This window comes from Myxine glutinosa, chromosome 7, assembly GCF_964187855.1.
Source record: "Myxine glutinosa chromosome 7, kmMyxGlut1.1, whole genome shotgun sequence".
Classification (NCBI taxonomy): Eukaryota; Metazoa; Chordata; class Myxini; order Myxiniformes; family Myxinidae; genus Myxine; species Myxine glutinosa.
The window spans coordinates 1,213,515-1,234,249 of NC_136267.1; the positions used below are offsets into that span (position 1 = coordinate 1,213,515).

At 50.7% G+C, this 20,735-nt stretch overlaps 2 protein-coding genes across 12 annotated transcripts in view; one reads left to right on the forward strand and one right to left on the reverse strand.

Annotated features, from left to right (window-relative positions):
- The window catches only part of LOC137430958 (Na(+)/H(+) exchange regulatory cofactor NHE-RF3), a 166,715-nt gene that overhangs the window by 48,954 nt on the left and 97,026 nt on the right, over positions 1–20,735 (reverse strand). The window lies entirely within an intron of this gene.
- Positions 1–20,735, forward strand: part of LOC137430957 (cystathionine beta-synthase) — a 54,759-nt gene that overhangs the window by 1,664 nt on the left and 32,360 nt on the right. For 4 of the 10 annotated variants that reach the window (XM_078781231.1, XM_078781233.1, XM_078781234.1 and 1 more), the window contains one exon: positions 5,970–6,080. The exons of 2 other annotated variants lie outside the window; for them this stretch is intronic. In XM_078781231.1, coding sequence (XP_078637357.1) covers positions 6,065–6,080 — 16 coding nt within the window. In that variant the 5' untranslated portion in view covers positions 5,970–6,064. Of the gene's footprint in view, positions 1–835; positions 1,612–5,969; positions 6,081–20,735 lie in introns of those variants that run through there. 4 more of the 10 variants (XM_078781230.1, XM_078781228.1, XM_078781232.1 and 1 more) reach the window with 4 other exon arrangements.

Sequence of the window (20,735 nt, forward strand, 5' to 3'; positions counted from 1 at the left end):
AATCCTCCCCATTCTTCCTTGCTCCCCGGATTCATCAGGGGCCAAATCTTCCCCATTCTTCCTTGCTGCCCGGATTCATCAGGGGCCAAATCCTCCCCATTCTTCCTTGCTGCCCGGATTCATCAGGGGCCAAATCCTCCCCATTCTTCCTTGCTCCCCGGATTCATCAGGGGCCAAATCTTCCCCATTCTTCCTTGCTGCCCGGATTCATCAGGGGCCAAATCCTCCCCATTCTTCCTTGCTCCCCGGATTCATCAGCGGCCAAATCCTCCCCATTCTTCCTTGCTCCCCGGATTCATCAGGGGCCAAATCTTCCCCATTCTTCCTTGCTCCCCGGATTCATCAGGGGCCAAATCCTCCCCATTCTTCCTTGCTCCCCGGATTCATCAGCGGCCAAATCCTCCCCATTCTTCCCTGCTGCCCGGATTCATCAGGGGCCAAATCCTCCCCATTCTTCCCTGCTGCCCGGATTCATCAGGGGCCAAATCCTCCCCATTCTTCCTTGCTCCCCGGATTCATCAGGGGCCAAATCCTCCCCATTCTTCCTTGCTCCCCGGATTCATCAGGGGCCAAATCCTCCCCATTCTTCCCTGCTGCCGGGATTCCCGGATTCATCTGCGGCCAAATCTTCCCCATTCTTCCCTGCTGCCTGGATTCGTCAGGGGCCAAATCCTCCCCATTCTTCCCTGCTGCCCGGATTCATCAGGGGCCAAATCCTCCCCATTCTTCCCTGCTGCCGGGATTCCCGGATTCATCAGGGGCCAAATCTTCCCCATTCTTCCTTGCTGCACGGATTCGTCAGGGGCCAAATCTTCCCCATTCTTCCCTGCTGCCGGGATTCCCAGATTCATCAGGGGCCAAATTCTCCCCATTCTTCCTTGCTGCCCGGATTCCTCAGGGGCCAAATCTTCCCCATTCTTCCTTGCTGCCCGGATTCGTCAGGGGCCAAATCTTCCCCATTCTTCCTTGCTGCCCGGATTCCTCAGGGGCCAAATCTTCCCCATTCTTCCTTGCTGCCCGGATTCGTCAGGGGCCAAATCTTCCCCATTCTTCCCTGCTGCCCGGATTCGTCAGGGGCCAAATCTTCCCCATTCTTCCCTGCTGCCCGGATTCCTCAGGGGCCAAATCTTCCCCATTCTTCCCTGCTGCCCGGATTCGTCAGGGGCCAAATCTTCCCCATTCTTCCCTTCTGCCCGGATTCGTCAGGGGCCAAATCTTCCCCCATTCTTCCCTGCTGCACGGATTCGTCAGGGGCTGAATCTTCCCCAATCTTCCTTGCTACCTTGCTTTGATACCTTCCTTGCTACCTGGAAGCAAAACGATCAATGCAGGATGTCTAAGTGTGAAGAAGATGCCGGAAAGGGGCGGAGCGAACAGACGATGTGAAAGCACAAAAGAAAGGAGAGTGAGCGTTGGAAAGAAGAAGAAGAAGAAGAAATAAATTCCTGATAGGTTCTTTGCAGGTGAAGGGGATTGTGCTCGTCTCGGCTATAACGTTTCACTCATTGTAATCTTGTTCGTCGTGCGACGAGGCCTTGCCGGACGTGGTATGTTCATGGTTACGGAGCCGGTGTGATGGTTACTTCCCGCATGTCGTGTTGCTGTTCAATGGTAACCTGGTGTACCGCTTCGCGCTCCCAGTTGTTCCGCCCAGACAAATCGCAGCTGTGTCCATCTTTCCCCCACCCCCACTGTGTCCGCCCTTGGCCCTCATCCGTCTCTACATCCCTCGTTTGTCTATACATCCCTCGTTTGTCTCTACATCCCTCGTTTGTCTCTACATCCCTCGTTTGTCTCTACATCCCTCGTTTGTCTCTACATCCCTCGTTTGTCTCTACATCCCTCGTTTGTCTCTACATCCCTCGTTTGTCTCTACATCCCTCGTTTGTCTCTACATCCCTCGTTTGTCTCTACATCCCTCGTTTGTCTCTACATCCCTCGTTTGTCTCTACATCCCTCGTTTGTCTCTACATCCCTCGTTTGTCTCTACATCCCTCGTTTGTCTCTACATCCCTCGTTTGTCTCTACATCCCTCGTTTGTCTCTACATCCCTCGTTTGTCTCTACATCCCTCGTTTGTCTCTACATCCCTCGTTTGTCTCTACATCCCTCGTTTGTCTCTACATCCCTCGTTTGTCTCTACATCCCTCGTTTGTCTCTACATCCCTCGTTTGTCTCTACATCCCTCGTTTGTCTCTACATCCCTCGTTTGTCTCTACATCCCTCGTTTGTCTCTACATCCCCCGTTTGTCTCTACATCCCCCGTTTGTCTCTACATCCCCCGTTTGTCTCTACATCCCTCGTTTGTCTCTACATCCCTCGTTTGTCTCTACATCCCTCGTTTGTCTCTACATCCCTCGTTTGTCTCTACATCCCTCGTTTGTCTCTACATCCCTCGTTTGTCTTTACATCCCTCGTTTGTCTCTACATCCCTCGTTTGTCTCTACATCCCTCGTTTGTCTCTACATCCCTCGTTTGTCGCTACATCCCTCGTTTGTCGCTACATCCCTCGTTTGTCTCTACATCCCTCGTTTGTCTCTACATCCCTCGTTTGTCGCTACATCCCTCGTTTGTCGCTACATCCCTCGTTTGTCTCTACATCCCTCGTTTGTCGCTACATCCCTCGTTTGTCTCTACATCCCTCGTTTGTCTCTACATCCCTCGTTTGTCTCTACATCCCTCGTTTGTCGCTACATCCCTCGTTTGTCTCTACATCCCTCGTTTGTCGCTACATCCCTCGTTTGTCTCTACATCCCTCGTTTGTCTCTACATCCCTCGTTTGTCGCTACATCCCTCGTTTGTCTCTACATCCCTCGTTTGTCTCTACATCCCTCGTTTGTCTCTACATCCCTCGTTTGTCTCTACATCCCTCGATTTTGTCCCTCACCCCTGCCGTTGGTGTGTTGCCTCCCTCCCGACTTTTCCTTACCTCCGTTCGGTGGTGGGTGGGGGGACCATGGTACAGTAGTGTAAGTCGTTTAAGTAGTGTAAGTAATGTAATGGGGTATGACGTCTGAGGAGATGGTTGTGTAAAAATAGTGATATTTGCTTACGTAATAAAGCGATGCGATCTGATACCAATAGGATAACGGATGGGAAGGTTTTCTATTCTCCTCGTGTTCCTAAAGTGTCCATAAGATAAGACTTGATTAAAGCACTTTGGATGACGTGCCTTGTGCTCCGTCATGGACGAACGTCGAGAGAAGGGAGTCGGGGTGTGAGGTCACGTGCTCGCCATTGGGCGGGTTCCCAGCATGCCGCATTCCTGTGTACATTAGGATTCCGGGGGAGGGGTGCATTTCGGAGCATGCCGCATTCCCATGTACATTAGGATTCCGGGGGAGAGGGTGCATCTCGGAGCATGCCGCATTCCCATGTACATTAGGATTCCGGGGGAGAGGGTGCATCTCGGAGCATGCCGCATTCCTGTGTACATTAGGATTCCGGGGGAGGGGTGCATCTCGGAGCATGCCAAATTCCCGTGTACATGAGGATTCTGGGGGCGGGGGTGCATCTTGGAGCATGCCGCCTTCCCGTGTACATTAGGATTCCGGGGGAGGCGGTGCGTCTCGGAGCATGCCAAATTCCCGTGTACATGAGGATTCTGGGGGAGGGGGTGCATCTTGGAGCATGCCGCCTTCCCGTGTACATTAGGATTCCGGCGGAAGGGGTGCATCTCGGAGCATGCCGCCTTCCCGTGTACATTAGGATTCCGGGGGAGGGGGTGCATCTCGGAGCATGCCGCATTCCCGTGTGCATTAGGATTCCGGGGGAGGAGGTGCATCTCGGAGCATGCCGCCTTCCCGTGTACATTAGGATTCCGGGGGAGGGGGTGCATCTCGGAGCATGCCGCCTTCCCGTGTACATTAGGATTCCGGGGGAGGGGGTGCATCTCGGAGCATGCCGCCTTCCCGTGTACATTAGGATTCCGGGGGAGGGGGTGCATCTCGGAGCATGCCGCATTACTGTGTACATTAGGATTCCGGGGGAGGCGGTGCATCTCGGAGCATGCCGCATTCCCATGTACATTAGGATTCTGGGGGAGGGGGTGCATCTCGGAGCATGCCAAATTCCCGTGTACATTAGGATTCTGGGGGAGGGGGTGCATCTTGGAGCATGCCGCCTTCCTGTGTACATTAGGATTCCGGCGGAAGGGGTGCATCTCGGAGCATGCCGCCTTCCCGTGTACATTAGGATCCGGGGGAGGGGGTGCATCTCGGAGCATGCCGCATTCCCATGTGCATTAGGATTCCGGGGGAGGAGGTGCATCTCGGAGCATGCCAAATTCCCGTGTGCATTAGGATTCCGGGGGAGGGGGTGCATCTCGGAGCATGCCGCCTTCCCGTGTACATTAGGATTCCGGGGGACGGGGTGCATCTCGAAGCATGCCGCATTCCCATGTGCATTAGGATTCCGGGGGAGGAGGTGCATCTCGGAGCATGCTAAATTCCCGTGTACATTAGGATTCCGGGGGAGTGGGTGCATCTCAGAGCGTGCCAAATTCCCGTGTGCATTTGGATTCCGGGGGAGGGGGTGCATCTCGGAGCATGCTGCCTTCCCGTGTACATTAGGATTCCGGGGGAGTGGGTGCATCCCGGAGCATGCCGCATTCCCGTGTACATTAGGATTCCGAGGGAGGGGGTGCATCTCGGAGCATGCTGCATTCCCGTGTACATTAGGATTCCGAGGGAGGGGGTGCATCTCGGAGCATGCCGCATTCCCGTGTACATTAGGATTCCAGAGGAGTGGGTGCATCTCGGAGCATGCCTCATCAGCCTATGACGTAGTGTGAGGGTTGGGAAGCACACAAGTAAAACATTTGAGAGCAGGGACTTCGGGAGATCTGTGGGAGGGAGAGGGCTTGGAGGAATGGGAAGGGGGGGCGTGGGAGAGGTAAAAATAACACATGGATACTGCAAGGACTTCCAGGAAAGAAGTTGGTATTTCAGAAAAGTGGATCTGGGATGAATTAGCAGGGGTAGAAAAGATCAAGGTTTTGGATGGGGGAAGATAAGAGATGGTGGTGGACAGCTGTTTTAAAGACCTGGAGGGAGGAGTGGGATTGAAGAGAGTGAGGGAGTTTGTTCCAGAGGTGGGAGAAAAGAGGAATGAAGGAGTGAAGGTGAGCAGAGAGCCTAGACTTTGGCAGTTTAACCATAAGAGGGTTGCTGGCAGATCTTGTGCGACCTGCAGGAATATTTGGGGGACAGAGCACAGAGAGAGCTGGGGGGGGCAAGGCCGGAGAGGAGTCTATAGAAGACGGAAAGACCACCCACCTGTCTGCGGTGAGTGAGTGAAAGGCCCTCGGAGATAGCGTCATCGCGGGAGATTCCAATGATTCTGAATGCTTTGGTTTCAACAGCGTGAAGCCGAGCTAGGTGTGAGGCAGGAGCGCCAGCCCAGAGGGGAGAGCAGTATTCCATTGAGCTGTGGATGAAAGCCTTGTACGTGGTGAGGAGCTCAGGTGTGCCAAGGAAGGACTTCGCACGACGGAGGATGCCCAGTCGGCGACTGGCTTTGGAGGCCAGCTTGGAAATGTGGTTTTCCCAGGAAAGATCATGGCAGATAGTGAGACCTACCGTAATGATCACACACGTCTCCAGTAGCCATCTTGAAAATCGTAATGATTATGGTTAATGGTGGAGACTCGGAAATATATAGCCCATGACGCTGCTGCTGCTGCTGCTGCTGCTGCTGTTGTTGTTGACGTTGACGTTGACGTTGTTGTTGTTGTTGTTGTTGTTGTTGACGTTGTTGACGTTGTTGACAGGGCAAGGTCGAGGGCTTGTAGTACACGGGATTTGAACGACGATCTATGACAAGGGTGACGTAGCAATGGCTTATCATTGTGCTCAGAGGGACCAAGACTGTGCTGAGTTACTTGACGATGTTAATTATTTCTCGCTCTTTGCATTCCATTAATGTTGGACATCTGCACCTGGTAATTGATGCTCTTTATGAATCTTTCAGGTTTTTTTGAGTCAATACGTCCTTTTACGCGACGTATGGTAACAATCTGACGTTTGGCCACGTCGTGCTCAACTGTTTCACACATTGGTGTTTCAATGGCGCAACTTTGCGGTAAGAACTGTGAAATATTGTCTTGTGTGGGACATGCTTACTCAATTCTGACACCCCTCGTCCGTCCCCCGTCCCCCCCGTCCCCCCCGTAATGCTTCAATAGAGACCCCTAAGATGTTATATAACACTGTAAAGCTGTCCCGGCCCTCTCCCACCTCCCCCCGTCCCTCCCCGGTGAGACCCCTAAGATGTTGCATAACTCTGTAAGGCTGTCCCGGCCCTCTCCCACCTCCCCCCGTCCCTCCCCGGTGAGACCCCTAAGATGTTGTATAACACTGTAAAGCTGCCCCAGCCCTCTCCCACCTCCCCCCGTCCCTCCCCAGTGAGACCCCTAAGATGTTGCATAACTCTGTAAGGCTGTCCCGGCCCTCTCCCACCTCCCCCCGTCCCTCCCCGGTGAGACCCCTAAGATGTTGTATAACACTGTAAAGCTGCCCCAGCCCTCTCCCACCTCCCCCCGTCCCTCCCCGGTGAGACCCCTAAAATGTTGTATAACACTGTAAAGCTGCCCCAGCCCTCTCCCACCTCCCCCCGTCCCTCCCCGGTGAGACCCCTAAGATGTTGCATAACTCTGTAAGGCTGCCCCGGCCCTCTCCCACCTCCCCCCTCCCCTTACGCCCCCCCCCCCTCCTCCTCTCCCCTTACCCCGCCCTCCTCTCTCTTTACCTCCCCCCCCCCTCCTCTCCCCCCCTCCTCTCCCCTTACCCCCTCCCCTCAATGCTTCAATAGGTACCCCTAAGATGTTACATAACAGCTTGAATGCCGCTCCTCTCCCCCAACTCCCCAAGGGTGGTGTCTTGACTGGTTGACAACAATATTAAGTCGTCACGGTGTATTCCGTTTGCCGCTTGCCTAGCTGTTCCATATCAACTGCTACGCAAGCCGCTCGGGAAGCGGAGCAAGCGATTAAGAGAAGTGATTACGTTACAAAAATGGCCGTCATAGTGTGATTGAAAACTACACTCCGACCAATGCCATGTTCAGAGGCCTACCCTTGTTGTAGTCTTTATCTAGTCGGCCGGGCAACTAACCAAAAAGGACCTTCATAAAAAGTCCCATTGGCATTTTTTGTTAGAAGCTGGCATCCATGCTTCATGTGTGTGCAGGAAGTTGCTCGACAAAATTAACCATTTTACAAACGACGTTTTATTATAATCGGGATGACCATGGCTTTCCGGAACTGTGACGTATGTGGACATTGCAGTATTTGTAAGTAGTTTGTAGCTTTATAAAGGTTGGGAATTACATGGTACATGGAGATTCTGGAAACGAAAATGTGTTTTTCTCTGAATTGCGTAAACGTGCCTGGAACATAAAAAATAACGATACCATTTTTTTTTTTTTACAAATTGGAATGATTTATTCAATTTTACCGCATCAACAGTTGGTAACGTATGTTAAACTACATATAGTCAAATTCCTCTTTCCTGGTAAATAATTAGATGAGAGTGGAATAGATATCGATAACCTGAAGGTAACACTGTTCTGTCAATACCAGTATTGTAACGGTGTTGATATTATGAATCACCCATCACCCATGACCACATGACATGACCACATGACATGCCACACCGTTTGCTTCCCCGGCCACTGTCACTGAACATCTGGGTATTTTGTCCGGACGGATCGCAACGATTTTCAGCATTGCAGCCGCATACTGGAGTGCGCACCTGTCTCGATGCATAGCACCTGCGGTTAGCTCGAGGGCACTTCATCTAACATCTGCTGGAGAATATCTCAATTCAGGCCTTTGCGATTGAGTGGGATTGGCGTCCATACCATGACCAGCCCAGTCGGACCCGTTGACCATCCTCCACACGCACATGGGTCCTCGGTGATCACCGCTGGAATACTTGATTGCAGCCAAATCTTGGCCCTGGTAGTTTGACTATTCCCGGTGTAACTGGAGCGAATCTTCTGTTGGGGAAGCATTTCAAGAGAACTATTATTTCCTGTGGCAAAGACGTCATGTCTGCACTTTTTCATGTCCCCGAATGGATCTGGTAAATTATGTAAGTGAAAATCTAACTCCTCTGTCTGCTTAAAGCCTCAATTTTGACCAAGTCCTTATATCAGGCTCAACATACACTTTCCTAGCGGCCATCTTCCCGACACCTGCAAGCGACGAACATGTTGCAGCCAGTGACCCGCATGAAAACCAAGTATAACAAGAAAAAGAGCAATCAGAGATTGCAAACCCTCGCCAGGATGTATTTTCAGTGGATTTTAAAGGCTTTTGTGTTGAAACAAATATGGCGGCCGAACCACGTGACCGATGACGTCATTTTTTTTCCTAAACTAATTTATTCCTTGACAATGCTCAAGAAATTTCATCTTGATCGGATGAAGTTTTATACTTGTTGAATTATGACATCATAATGGAGGTACCTATGACATCATCATTATCATATTTTATTCCCCATGGAGAGTTCTTCACAATGAGCCATGTCTCAATTTTTTATATTTAGCCCTTTCTGAGATAAAGAGGTGCAACGTTTTTCGGTTTTTCCATGATGGCGGCCGAACCACGTGACCGACGACGTCATCATTTTTTTTTTTTCTCCACCAGTTTATGCCGACATGGCGCTCAATAAATTTCATCTTGATTGGATGAAGTTTTGTACTTGTCGAATTATGACATAATGGAGGCACCTATGACATCATCATTAACATATTTTATTCTCCATGGAGAGTTCTTTACAATGAGCCATGTCTCAATTTTTTCTATTCAGCACTTTCGGAGATATAGAGGTGCAAAGTTTTTCGGTTTTTCCAAGATGGCGGCCAAACCACGTGACCTATGACGTCATTATTATATTTTAAAAATTATACAGGTGGAGTTGCACCTCTGGTGAATATTTCCTGTCAATCGGACCAACGGTTGCAGAGAAAATCATCTCTATTCTGTGCGGACAAACAGACAAACAGACAGATGAAAAATCGGTCAGAGACCGAGGACTTGCCGGAATTTACTTTTTTGTCGGCCATTTAGGACAAATATGGCGGCCGAACCATGTGACCGATGACATCATCATTAACATATTTTATTCCCCATGGAGAGTTCTTTACAATGAGCCACGTCTCAATTTTTTCTATTCAGCACTTCCGGAGATATATCGAGGTGCTAAGTTTTTTGGTTTTTCCAAGATGGCGGCCGAACCACGTGACCGATGACGTCATTATTAACATATTTTATTCCCCATGGAGAGTTCTTTCCAATGAGCCATGTCTCATTTTTTCTATTCAGCACTGGAGGTGCAAAGTTTTTCGGTTTTTCCAAGATGGCGGCCGGACCACGTGACCGATGACGTCATCATTAACATATTTTATTCCCCATGGAGAGTTCTTTACAATGAGCCATGTCTCAATTTTTTCTATTCAGCACTTTCAGAGATGTGGAGGTGCAAAAATTTTCGGTTTTTCCAAGATGGCGGCCGAACCACGTGACCTATGACGTCATTATTAACATATTTTATTCCCCATGGAGAGTTCTTTACAATGAGCCTTGTCTCAATTTTTTCTGTTCAGCACTTTTGGAGATTTTGTGGTGCAAAGTTTGCCGTTTTTCCAAGATGGCGGCCGACCACGTGACTGATGACGTCATCATTAACATATTTTATTCCCCATGGAGAGTTCTTTACAATGAGCCATGTTTCAATTTTTTCTGTTCAGCACTTTTGGAGATATAGTGGTGCAAAGTTTTGCCGTTTTTCGAAGATGGCGGCCGACCACGTGACTGATAACGTCATCATTTACACATTTTATTCCCCATGGAGAGTTCTTTACAATGAGCCATGTCTAAATTTTTTCTGTTCAGTACTTTCGGAGATATAGAGGTGCAAAGTTTTTTGGTTTTTCCAAGATGGCGGCCGAACCACCTGACTGATGACGTCATCATTAACATATTTTATTCACCATGGAGAGTTATTTACAATGAGCCATGTCTCAATTTTTTCTATTCAGCACATTCAGAGATATGGAGGTGCAAAATTTTTCGCTTTTTCCAAGATGGCGGCCGAACCACGTGACATATGACGTCATCATTAACAAATTTTATTCCCCATGGAGAGTTCTTTACAATGAGCCATGTCTCAATTTTTTCTATTCAGCACTTTTGGAGATATGGAGGTGCAAAGTTTTTCGGTTTTTCCAAGATGGCGGCCGAACCACGTGACAGATGACGTCATCAACATGTTTTATTCCCCATGGAGAGTTCTTTACAATGAGCCATGTCTCAATTTTTTCTGTTGAGCACTTTTGGAGATACAGTGGCACAATGTTTTGCCGTTTTTCCAAGATGGCGACCGAACCACGTGACTGATGACGTCATCATTTACATATTTTATTCCCCATGGAGAGTTCTTTACAATGAGCCATTTCTCAATTTTTCTGTTCAGTACTTTCGGAGATAAAGAGGTGCAAAGTTTTTCGGTTTTTCCAAGATGGCGGCCGAACCACGTCACCGATGACGTCATCAATTGGGCACAGTCTATTCCAGGGCAAGACCAATAAGTGTGCAAAGTTTGGCGATTCTACGTGCAACGGTGTAGACGCAGTGCTGCAAACAGACAGACAGACAAACAGACAGAGACAGACAGACAGACAAACAGACAGACAAACAGACAAACGAACAGATCAACATACTTGCCGGAAAATTTTTCCGGCAAGTAACAAACAGATGAAAAATCGGTCAGAGACCGAGGACTTGCCGGAATGTACTTTTATATCGGCCATTTTGGAGAAATATGGCGGCCGAACCACGTGACTGATGACCATCATTATTTGTTTTCTAAACTAATTTATTCCTAGATTATGCTCAAGAAATTTCATCTTGATCGGATGTAGTTTTGTACTCGTCGAATTATGACGTCATAATGGAGGCACCTATGATATCATCATTAACATATTTTATTCCCCATGGAGAGTTCTTTACAATGAGCAACAAGTAATTCGACAAGTACAAAACTTCATCCAATCAAGATGAAATTTCTTGAGTGCCATGTCGGAATAAACTGGTAGAGAAAAAAAAATGATGACGTCGTCGGTCATGTGGTTCGGCCGCCATCTTGGAAAAACCGAAAACGTTGCACCTCTATATCTCCGAAAGTGCTCAATATAAAAAATTGAGACGTGGCCACAGACTCTCCGACACTGACTTCTTACTCTCACTCTCACTTTCTCTCAAACACAACTCTCACTCTCTCTGGGTCACTGGGTGACTGGTGAGGGGGGCCCGGGGCAGCATCTTATAGCCAGCCCCGCCCCAGTGTCTTACCCGAATGTTCCAAGCCCCTCCTCTGGCTGCTGTTGTTAGCCACTCCCCTGTAGCGTTCATTGGCTGCCTGCTGTTTACCGGCCACTCCCCTGTAGCTCCTCCTTCGGGCCTGCCAGACTTGTTCTAGGCCCTAGCACGTGGTGTTCCAGCCCAAGGAGCACCGAAGCCTACACCTACTGGCCTGTCAACGCATACTAACACAGGAAAGGACTACGTAGTGTGTTCAAAAAGTATCCGACCTTTGTTCATAAAAGATACTCGCATCCAGAGAAATTTTTTTAAATAATCTCGTTCAAAGTAGTCCCCTTGGGCTGCCACACACTTCTCCCAACGGTTCTGCCACTGTCGGAAACAGCGCTGGAACGCCTCTTTTGGGATGGTGCGCAGCTGGTCCGTCGCATTCCGCATGATGTCTTCTCTGGAGTCGAAGAAGACGGTCAGCATGACTTTGACATTGCTGCGGACCTGCCTTGCTTTTTTGGGCCTCGGGGATGTTGGATGCTTCCATTGTGATGACTGCAACTTGGTTTCTGGGTCGTACCCATAAACCCAGGACTCATCGCCAGTGATCACTGTGTTGAGGAAGCTGGGATCGCTGTTCACAGTCTCCAGCATGTCCTGTGCGATCTCCAAACGGAGTTGCTTCTGCTCAATCGTTAGCAGCTTTGGTACGAACTTAGCTGAGATTCTCCTGAAGCCCAAATCCTCCTTCATAATGGAATGAACGGTGTTGAATCTTGCGGATCGTTTCCACTTGGGAATCGCCAAGATTTACACAAAATTTGATGCAGTAGCGTTGTTCAAGTTTTTCCGTCATTTTGTCAAAAACGAAAATCCGACGGCGCTCACTTACATGTCCTCACTCATCGGCGGTCTGCCGTCGAATGACAGCTTCTGCAGGTGGGAAAAAATTCACGCATGTGCATTAGGATCACCTACATACGTGCACCAATCAACGCCTCCCTAGCTTCTTTTTTTTTACGCACGAAAAATAAAGGTCGGATACTTTTCGAACACAGTAGTATGCTTACATTTAATAAGAAATAACTAAACTAAGCAAGGCTACATGTTGTAGTGCAACTAACTAAAAAGTGGGGGTTACCTTTATTCTCACAACCGCAACACTACCCCCCTCTCTCACCAGACTCGTCCTGATTCGACCCCAACATCGGAACGACCGGTAGAGTCTGGCATGCAATCTTACCATTATGTTTAATGTGACACATAGGTGTAATCCCCCTAACATTTATTCTGACCCATGTGTGCGACATTTTTAACACTAGATATGTCCCTCCTAATGCGTTGAGCAGCTATTCTATCAGACTCACCCCCACAACTATCCGAGTATTTCCGGTATTTTCAAACTAAACACATAGCCGGTGGGCACATTCTTATATTGACAAGCACATATATTTACAAGCACAGACTTAATCTTTATTTACAATGCAAATTGGAGGAAAGAATCAACGCACATATGGCACTTGCTGCTTGCATCTTGCATATTTTGTGTGCGGCTAACAAAACCGCCTGGCCCTGACCGGCATACAGGCCATATGAAGCATCAGGACCATCTGTCTTTCATCTTCCTTCCTGGCACACAAGAGCACACAATTGCTTTTTATTATTTGCCAGCATGGCCACTCATGTGGTCCAACTGCTTGGCATCAGTGCCACTCAACAAGTGGTCCAAAGGTGCAAGATGAATTGCAGCAAGATGTGGCACAGCAGAGGTGCGAGGCCACAAGGCTTGTGGTCCAAAAGTGTGACAAGGGTGCAGCAAAATGGGTGTGGCAGCAAAAATGCTGCACATGTCAGCTGCACAGGTGTAGCAAGGGTGCAGCAAGGTGGGTTTGGCAGCAGAGTACTGCACAGTTTGGCGGCACAGGTGTGATGGTGCAGAATGGATGCTGCACAGATCCCCCTGTATTTGCTTGGGGCGGGGAGGGAAGACAAGGTGCTGCACAGTTCGGCCTCCAAAATGGTCCTGGGGCGGGGAGGGAAGACAAGGTGCAACAAGCAAGGGGAAAAGCACACGGTAGCATGCAAAAAACAAGGTGACCCGGCACCACCATACCTGGTGCGGTGCGAGGGACGCGGAAGAGCGAGCGGAGCAAGCTCGTCCCTAGCTGTCAGTACCCCCAACCGTTGGCTACACTACCCTAGCCCCCCTTGTATTTACAATCCGTCTCTACATCTTGTCCCCCAAATCCCCCTCTAACTCCAAATCCGTCTCCAAATCCCTCCCAGGAAGGAAGGGATGGAACAAACACAATGTCTCACCCACGTCGTGATGCATCTTACTATCAAACGCCTTACAGAGCCCTGGTGTGAAGCTCGTCCTCCTCGGTGACTGGCTGTGGATGGTGCGAAGGGATCTCACATCCTAACTCCTCTAATAACATTACACTTTTAAACTACCCAGGGTCATACCCTGCCAATCGGCCTCTTTAAACTATGTGGTTCTAAGAACCCGAATTCCCATTGCCCACACTGTGGTGCCCTCCAAATTTGAGTCTCACCCCCAACTAATTTTCGCACTGTGCCCTCGCACAATTTCGGGGCTGGGTCATGTGGCTCCACCAGCAGGTCCACCTACCTGCGCACCTCCGCCACTGAAGCCGCCTCCCGAGCTTGCCTGCTCCTGACACTGCACTAACCGGGGAAGGCCCTCCCTGGCACTTACCTCCTCTTTGCCCACCTTGGCATCGGGCAACCCGGGTCCACTCCTGGGATCCTCGGGCCCCACTCACTCACAACAACTACCCTAACCGGCTCCCAGAGCCTACCTGCGGCCTTACCTGGCCGACAAGCTACCAGTGGCGGAGTGCCTCAATAACTCCACTCACCAATTAAGCCACACGCCCAGCCATTCCACAGTCTCGTGCACCCTACAAAACACTTCTTTCCACTACCCGCACCACAGGTGTCAATATCCATGCAATTTACCTATGCCCTCTACCTGGCTTTACACTACCCCCCACGGGCTTCCGCGAATGGGTTCCACTTCCCCCCATTCAATCCTTCGCACCATTCATTCCACACCAAGCATTCCACACCAACTACTTTCACACCTTTTATTCACACACCACTTATTCTTACACCTCAACACAATTCTATCCACACGACAACACAATTCCTCAGACACACAGCATCATCTACCTACCTAATTTCCCCAAAACTCATGCTTCCCTCGTCGTCCCTTTACACTGCACACCTTTTTCTTATCAACCACCTAAACTCTCCAGTCCCCTCTGCAGTTCAGGTGTCACTACTTAAATCTTGTCCCTAAGGTCTTCTAAATCCCTATCATTATCCTAGCCCTCCCTCGGCTAGCTTCGGTGCCCCATGGAGGCAACCATTGCTGGCCCCTCCATTTGCCTAACACTGCCATCCCCATAAACGAATGCTCATGGGCCCCCCTGTGTGAGGAATGGTCAGTACCATTCCCCCATGTGGGTTACACTACTCCCCCCAGTCCTCTAGACTATGAGCCTCTCCATGTGGATGTACGTTGTCATGGCTCGGCCTCGAAGGGCCGAGCGATCCATGCGGGTGGTTGGTCGCCTGTATGTGGTGTCCGTCCGGCATTTACGATCCGAGGGGGGAGGGATTGATGGGCCCAGGTGCCAGGCACTATCCCTGTGTGGGGCCTCGCGGTCCCACGCACGATGACCCAACCGGCCACCATGCGAGCACCTCACCCGATAAGGTGCGCGGCTCCGAAAACCTATACCTCCCCTCGAACCCGGCCGACCGCCCTTGCCGCCACTGCCATACGGCGCCAACCATACAGTGTGGGGGCCGAAGGCACGAATCGTGCATGCCGGTCTTTGTGAGACCGACGCAGCACCGATCCCCTCCGGTCCCTGCAGCACACAACTCACCGGGGGCTCGCGTTCGTTACCTGTCCCGCTATGGACTACCCCGGTCCGTGTCGATGCCTGGGCCGTGTCCTCACCAGGCGCGACCCACTCCACACCCAGGCGCACACGCGCCCCCCACACACTTCGTTCTCGCACACTCCAGTGCACAAACTTTTTCTACACACTCGGGTGTGCATTCTCCCTCACACTTCGTACTCGTACCTGCACACCTAGGCGCACTCATGCCTTTCACACACTTCAGTACGCACTCCTTCTCCACACACTCCGGTACGCACTCCCTCTCACACCGCACAATGGGCCCTTCGCAAATCGGACCACCCTCACTCATACACCGCACAATGGGCCCTATGCGAACGCCCGGGTCTCGCCTTTCTCCCAAGCGCGCCGAGCACCCGATTGCGTCAACCACATTCCCGCCATTAGCGCCACTCACCTCGGGGCTCTCCTTCCCCTGCTTCTCTGCCAGCATCTGCAAACTTTTAATTTTGTTAGCAAGCACGGAATCACGGTGCAAACACGAACTTTGTGCGTGTTCCATTTCCTTCTCCCGTGATTCATTCTCTGTCTCTTCAACCCCCATCTTTTCTTCTAACACGACGATTGTCGGCGCACCTAAAATTTCTTTTTCCAATTCAGCCTTTGCCGGCGCCCCCAAAATTTTATTTCCCAACTTGACGATCGTCGGTTTCTCTACCATTTCCTCCCGCGTCGCGACTCAGACTCTCATTGCCCCAGTCAACTTGGCTGTGCTCCGCTTTACCTCACTCTCCATGTGTTCTCTGCACCGCTTCACCCCGTCGCGTACCACCGCGACCTTCCCGCTCAGCTTGCGCCCAATGTCCTCCCCCATTTTTTTCATATCACTTCTCATTTCCCTTCTTGCTTTGGCCCCCTGGGTATCCATTTTGTTTTCCAACCCTTCCATGTTACACCTTGCTTCCTCCCTCATGGTGTCCATTTTTTTGCACATTTTGTTCATTTCTTCTCATTTTATTCCTTTCTTCACTCATTTTATTCCTTTCACATTTTGACTCTGCCATGTATACGCTAAATTGTGTCATTAATGACTGCTACTCTAGTTGCAAGAGTGGTCAACCAGACACGGTCTGCTATAAAAGGTTTTTGTATATGGTTGGATTCCTTAGACCCCCAGCAACAACTTCCAGGTGGACAACCTTTCCAACAGGCTACTGTAACTGTGCAATTCAAGATGGCGTCCAAGATGGTCGCCATATTTTTAAATCTCTATATTGTCAATTGTTATCTTATTTTCATGTGTAATACTTTTTCTCTGGTTTTCAAGGTCAGGGAATCTATTTATGATGGTTTCAGAGTGATATGATGTGTTTTATGCCATTTGTCTCATAAAAATCATGTGGGCAGAAATGTCCAAAACTGTGTGATCTGTAGTGGTGTGGCCATTGTGTAGTGTGCATGTAGTCTGGCATATCAGAAATTTGCATGTAGTGTAGCATATCAATAGCTTGCATGTAGGCCTACTCTAGTTGCTAGTATGCATAACATGGTGGTGGTTTTGCTGTTGCAGGTGATTGCATGAGAGGTACGATGATGACCCAGGCAGAGAAACGGGTGGTGGAAGGAAGCTTGTCACTGAAAAAGGAACCCAAGAGGAGACGCCAGGACACTGACATTGACTACACAAAGTGCATAATATGTCAAGGACTTGGTGCACAGGGACTATATAATATTACAACAACAGACAAACTAGTTTTGGCCATGAAGGCTCGACAAGATGAACATTTGAGCTCTGGTGAACATATCAACAGGGCAGCATGCAGATGCTGCAGTGCAGGAACATCTCACAGGTGTGAAGGAACTTGGTCTGAAAGCACTGTCCAGTTCCATATCTGGTTATCAGAAGAAAACAACCATTGTGAAACTGAAAACATTCCACACCCAAAATGCAAAGCCAAAAAAGTCGACAGGGAAGAGTGCAACAGGCAAGAGTGATGAAGTCACTGCCCTTCTTCGCATAACACAGATCAATGCCAGTGGTGGAGACGTCTGTCGTCAACTTTATTGGCAAACACGAGTGCAGTAAAGTACCCCCATCTTTATTCAATGAAGATGGAACCATGAGGGCTGCAGGTACAAAGGCTAGTCTAGTGAAAACACTGAAGGAGGAGACAAGTGACCAGTGCTGATATTCTGCCACAAGGAGACTGGAAGACAACAGTAGTGGTTGATGCAATGCATGCCATACGCCATTGGTCCTTCAAGAAAAATGAGACATTTGGAAACATTGCTGATCGCTACAAGGAGCAGCTGCTGAAAGATGTGCCTGCTGGCACAGAGATCATACATTTCTGCTGCGACCGATACAGTGAACAAAGCCTCAAATCAGCAGAACAGCAACACGGGTATGGCCAATCCAGGCAAGCAAAGGTGTTTGAGGTCAGTGAGCAGTACAAAGCCCCTGACCCACAGGAATTCTTCTCTGTCAGCTAACAAAGCAGCCCTTCTGAGTTTCTTGTGTGAGACATGGAGCAAGAGTGAACAGCTAAATCCAGCACTGGGCTCAACTCACCTTTACTTAGGTGGAGGCTTCAATGAAGAAACCAAGAGCATGATGGTCACTGAAGGGTCAGCCACCGACATCACTGCCTTGGAGTCTACACAGCAGGAGGCTGATACCAGAGTAATGCTTCATGCTATTTATAGTGTCCAGAATGAAGGTGTTGATAGGGTGGTCATTCATGGCAATGACACAGATATAATCATCATTTGTATCTACTATGCTGCCAGCATTCTGGAAGATCTTCCTGAACTGTGGGTAAGAACTGCTGCAGAGACATATCTGCCCATACACCAAATGGCTAGGTCACTAGGACCTTCGAAATGTCGTGCACTTCCCTTCATCCACAGCCTGAGTGGAAGGGATACGACCAGCTACCCATTCTTCACTGGCAAAAAGACCTGGTTGAACCGTAGCTATACCACAGACATAACTGAGCTCGAACACTTTGGTGAGCAAGGTCAGAACCGCAACCAGATCACATCAGACCTCATCAACCAGGCACGCAAACTTGTCATTGCTGTGTACACTAACAGATCTGATGACTTTGAGGACTGCGATCTTGGAAAGCTTAGAGCCTATAAATTCCTGATCAACAGGTCAACCATGCTGAAACTACTCCCACCAACAGAACATACATTCCTTCTACATCTACAGCGTGCAGCTCTTGCAACTATTATAGATAAGACTGCACATGTGGCCAAGCCTCAGCTTCCCCCTTTTGTGGATTATGGTTGGGCTCTGGAGGATGGGAAACTAGTTCCAGTCCTGTCAACTCAATCAGCCTGGCCACAGACAATTACAAAGGCTGTTGCATGTGGCTGCACCAAAGGCTGCAACAGGAACTGTTCCTGTGCCAGGAAGAACGTGGCCTGTTACATTGTATGTCGTTGCCAGGGATCAGCCACCAAGTGCAGCCGAGTGAAATACATTGCAGCATTTGACAGCAGCGACAGTAGTGACAGCAGTGACTCAAACAGTGACAATTAACTGTATACCATTAGCTGTTCACATGGACACTTGTATTGCAGCATTATATTGAGTGGTAGACCTGTTCATAGGATGCAACATTGTGGCGTGTATCACTGACATGAATTTTACAAATATTTGCCTCAGCCATTTGGCTTGCATTCCAAACTGTGAAGCACATGCAGTAGTTCATTTCTCATGTAATCTGTTCTTGGTAACTAGTACCTTTCTGTACCATTATTGTTCTTACAACAACAGTAAACTACTGTGTATTGTTATTGTAGATTTTCTGTCAAGGTCGCCTTAAGATAATAAATTAACATGTTGTAGGAGCTATGCTCCAACGTAAATCGAAAGAATGGACGCGACAAAAAGCTGGAATTCGTCCGAGTTTCTTTATTGTGTCAAATCAACTCGGGTACTCTGAAAAGCCCGTTTATCAGGCAGCAATATATATACACATTATCCCGGAGCGTTTGCCCGGGAAAGGCGAGAGGGGGCATACCCGGGCGTCCTGGACGAGGCCTGGCAAGTCGAGAGCGGGCATGCCCGGGCGTCCTGGGCGAGCCCAGCATGGTGATCGCTCCGCGTCCTCGGTAGGTGCAAGGCGATTGTGTATACCCAGCGGTAGCCGCTACACACATCCCCCCAGAATCGACTTGCACCGGCAGGGTCAATTTAAGGGGGGGTCGTGATGACCTGGCCGAAGCGACCCCTGGCGGGTCGTGGGGGGGGGGGGGGGGTCCGGTGTGGTGGTGGGCGGTCGAGTGGGGGGCACCATGGACGGGGGGCGGCCTCGCCGCGGCGGAAGGGCCAACCGTAGCGGTTGGTCGATGTCCACGTGCGCCGGATTGAGGCGGTCCACCGCAATCCGGTCCGACCTGCCGCCGATGTCGATGACGAACGACTTGTCGTCCCGTCGCAGGACCCGGAAGGGCCCGTCGTACGGCGGCCGGAGTGGCCCCCGATGTGCGTCATGACGCACAAAAACGTACTCCGCTGTGCGAAGTGCTGGGGGGACGTAGGACTGGGGGTCACCGTGGTGGGACGTTGGCACAGGGGCAAACCGTCGGGTGGTCTCCTGGAGGTCCGAGCGCTGGTGAACTGCGGACCAGGGACTGGTAGCGTCGGGCACGAATTCGCCCGGGACGCATAGCGCCTGGCCGTAGACAAGCTCGGCGGTGGATGCCCGGAGGTCCTCCTTGGGGGCCGTGCGGAGGCCCAAAAGGACCCACGGCAGCCGGTCGGCCCAACCGCCGTCCTGAAGGCCGGCCATGAGCGCGGCCTTCATGGAGCAGTGGAATCGCTCGCACAACCCGTTGGCTTGGGGGTGGTAGGCCGTAGTACGGTGGAGCTTGACCCCCAGGTTGCGGGCGACCGCGCCCAACAGCTCGGAGGTGAACTGCGGTCCGCGGTCCGACGAGATGTCCGCCGGTGCACCGAAGCGGGCGACCCAGGTGGCAATGAAAGCATGCGCCACGTCGGCAGTGGTGGTGGAGACAAGAGGAACGGCCTCCGGCCACCTGGTGGTCCTGTCCACCATGGTGAGCAGATGTGTGAAACCCCGTGATGGGGGGAGGGGGCCCACCATGTCCACGTTGACGTGGTCGAAACGTCGTTCGGGCACGGTGAAAGGTGCCAGCGGGGCCTGGGTGTGTCGGTGGACCTTGGCCTGTTGGCAGGCTGTGCAGGTGCTGGTCCAATCGCGGACGTCCCGTCGAAGGCCGTGCCAGACGAATCGCGCTGACACCAGCTTCTGGGAAGCTTTCCGGCCCGGGTGGGAAAGGCCGTGGAGGGAGGCGAAGATGCGGCGTTGCCAGGTAACGGGCACGATGGGGTGAGGCTGGCCTTGGGAGACATCGCAGAGCAGGACAGTGTCCGCGAAGGGGATGTCGGCCAGGCGGATGCCCGTGTCCGACTGTCCGCCGCCGGGAGGGCTTGTACCCTGGTGTCGGTGGTTTGGTCCGCCGCCATAAGCGCGAAGTCCACGT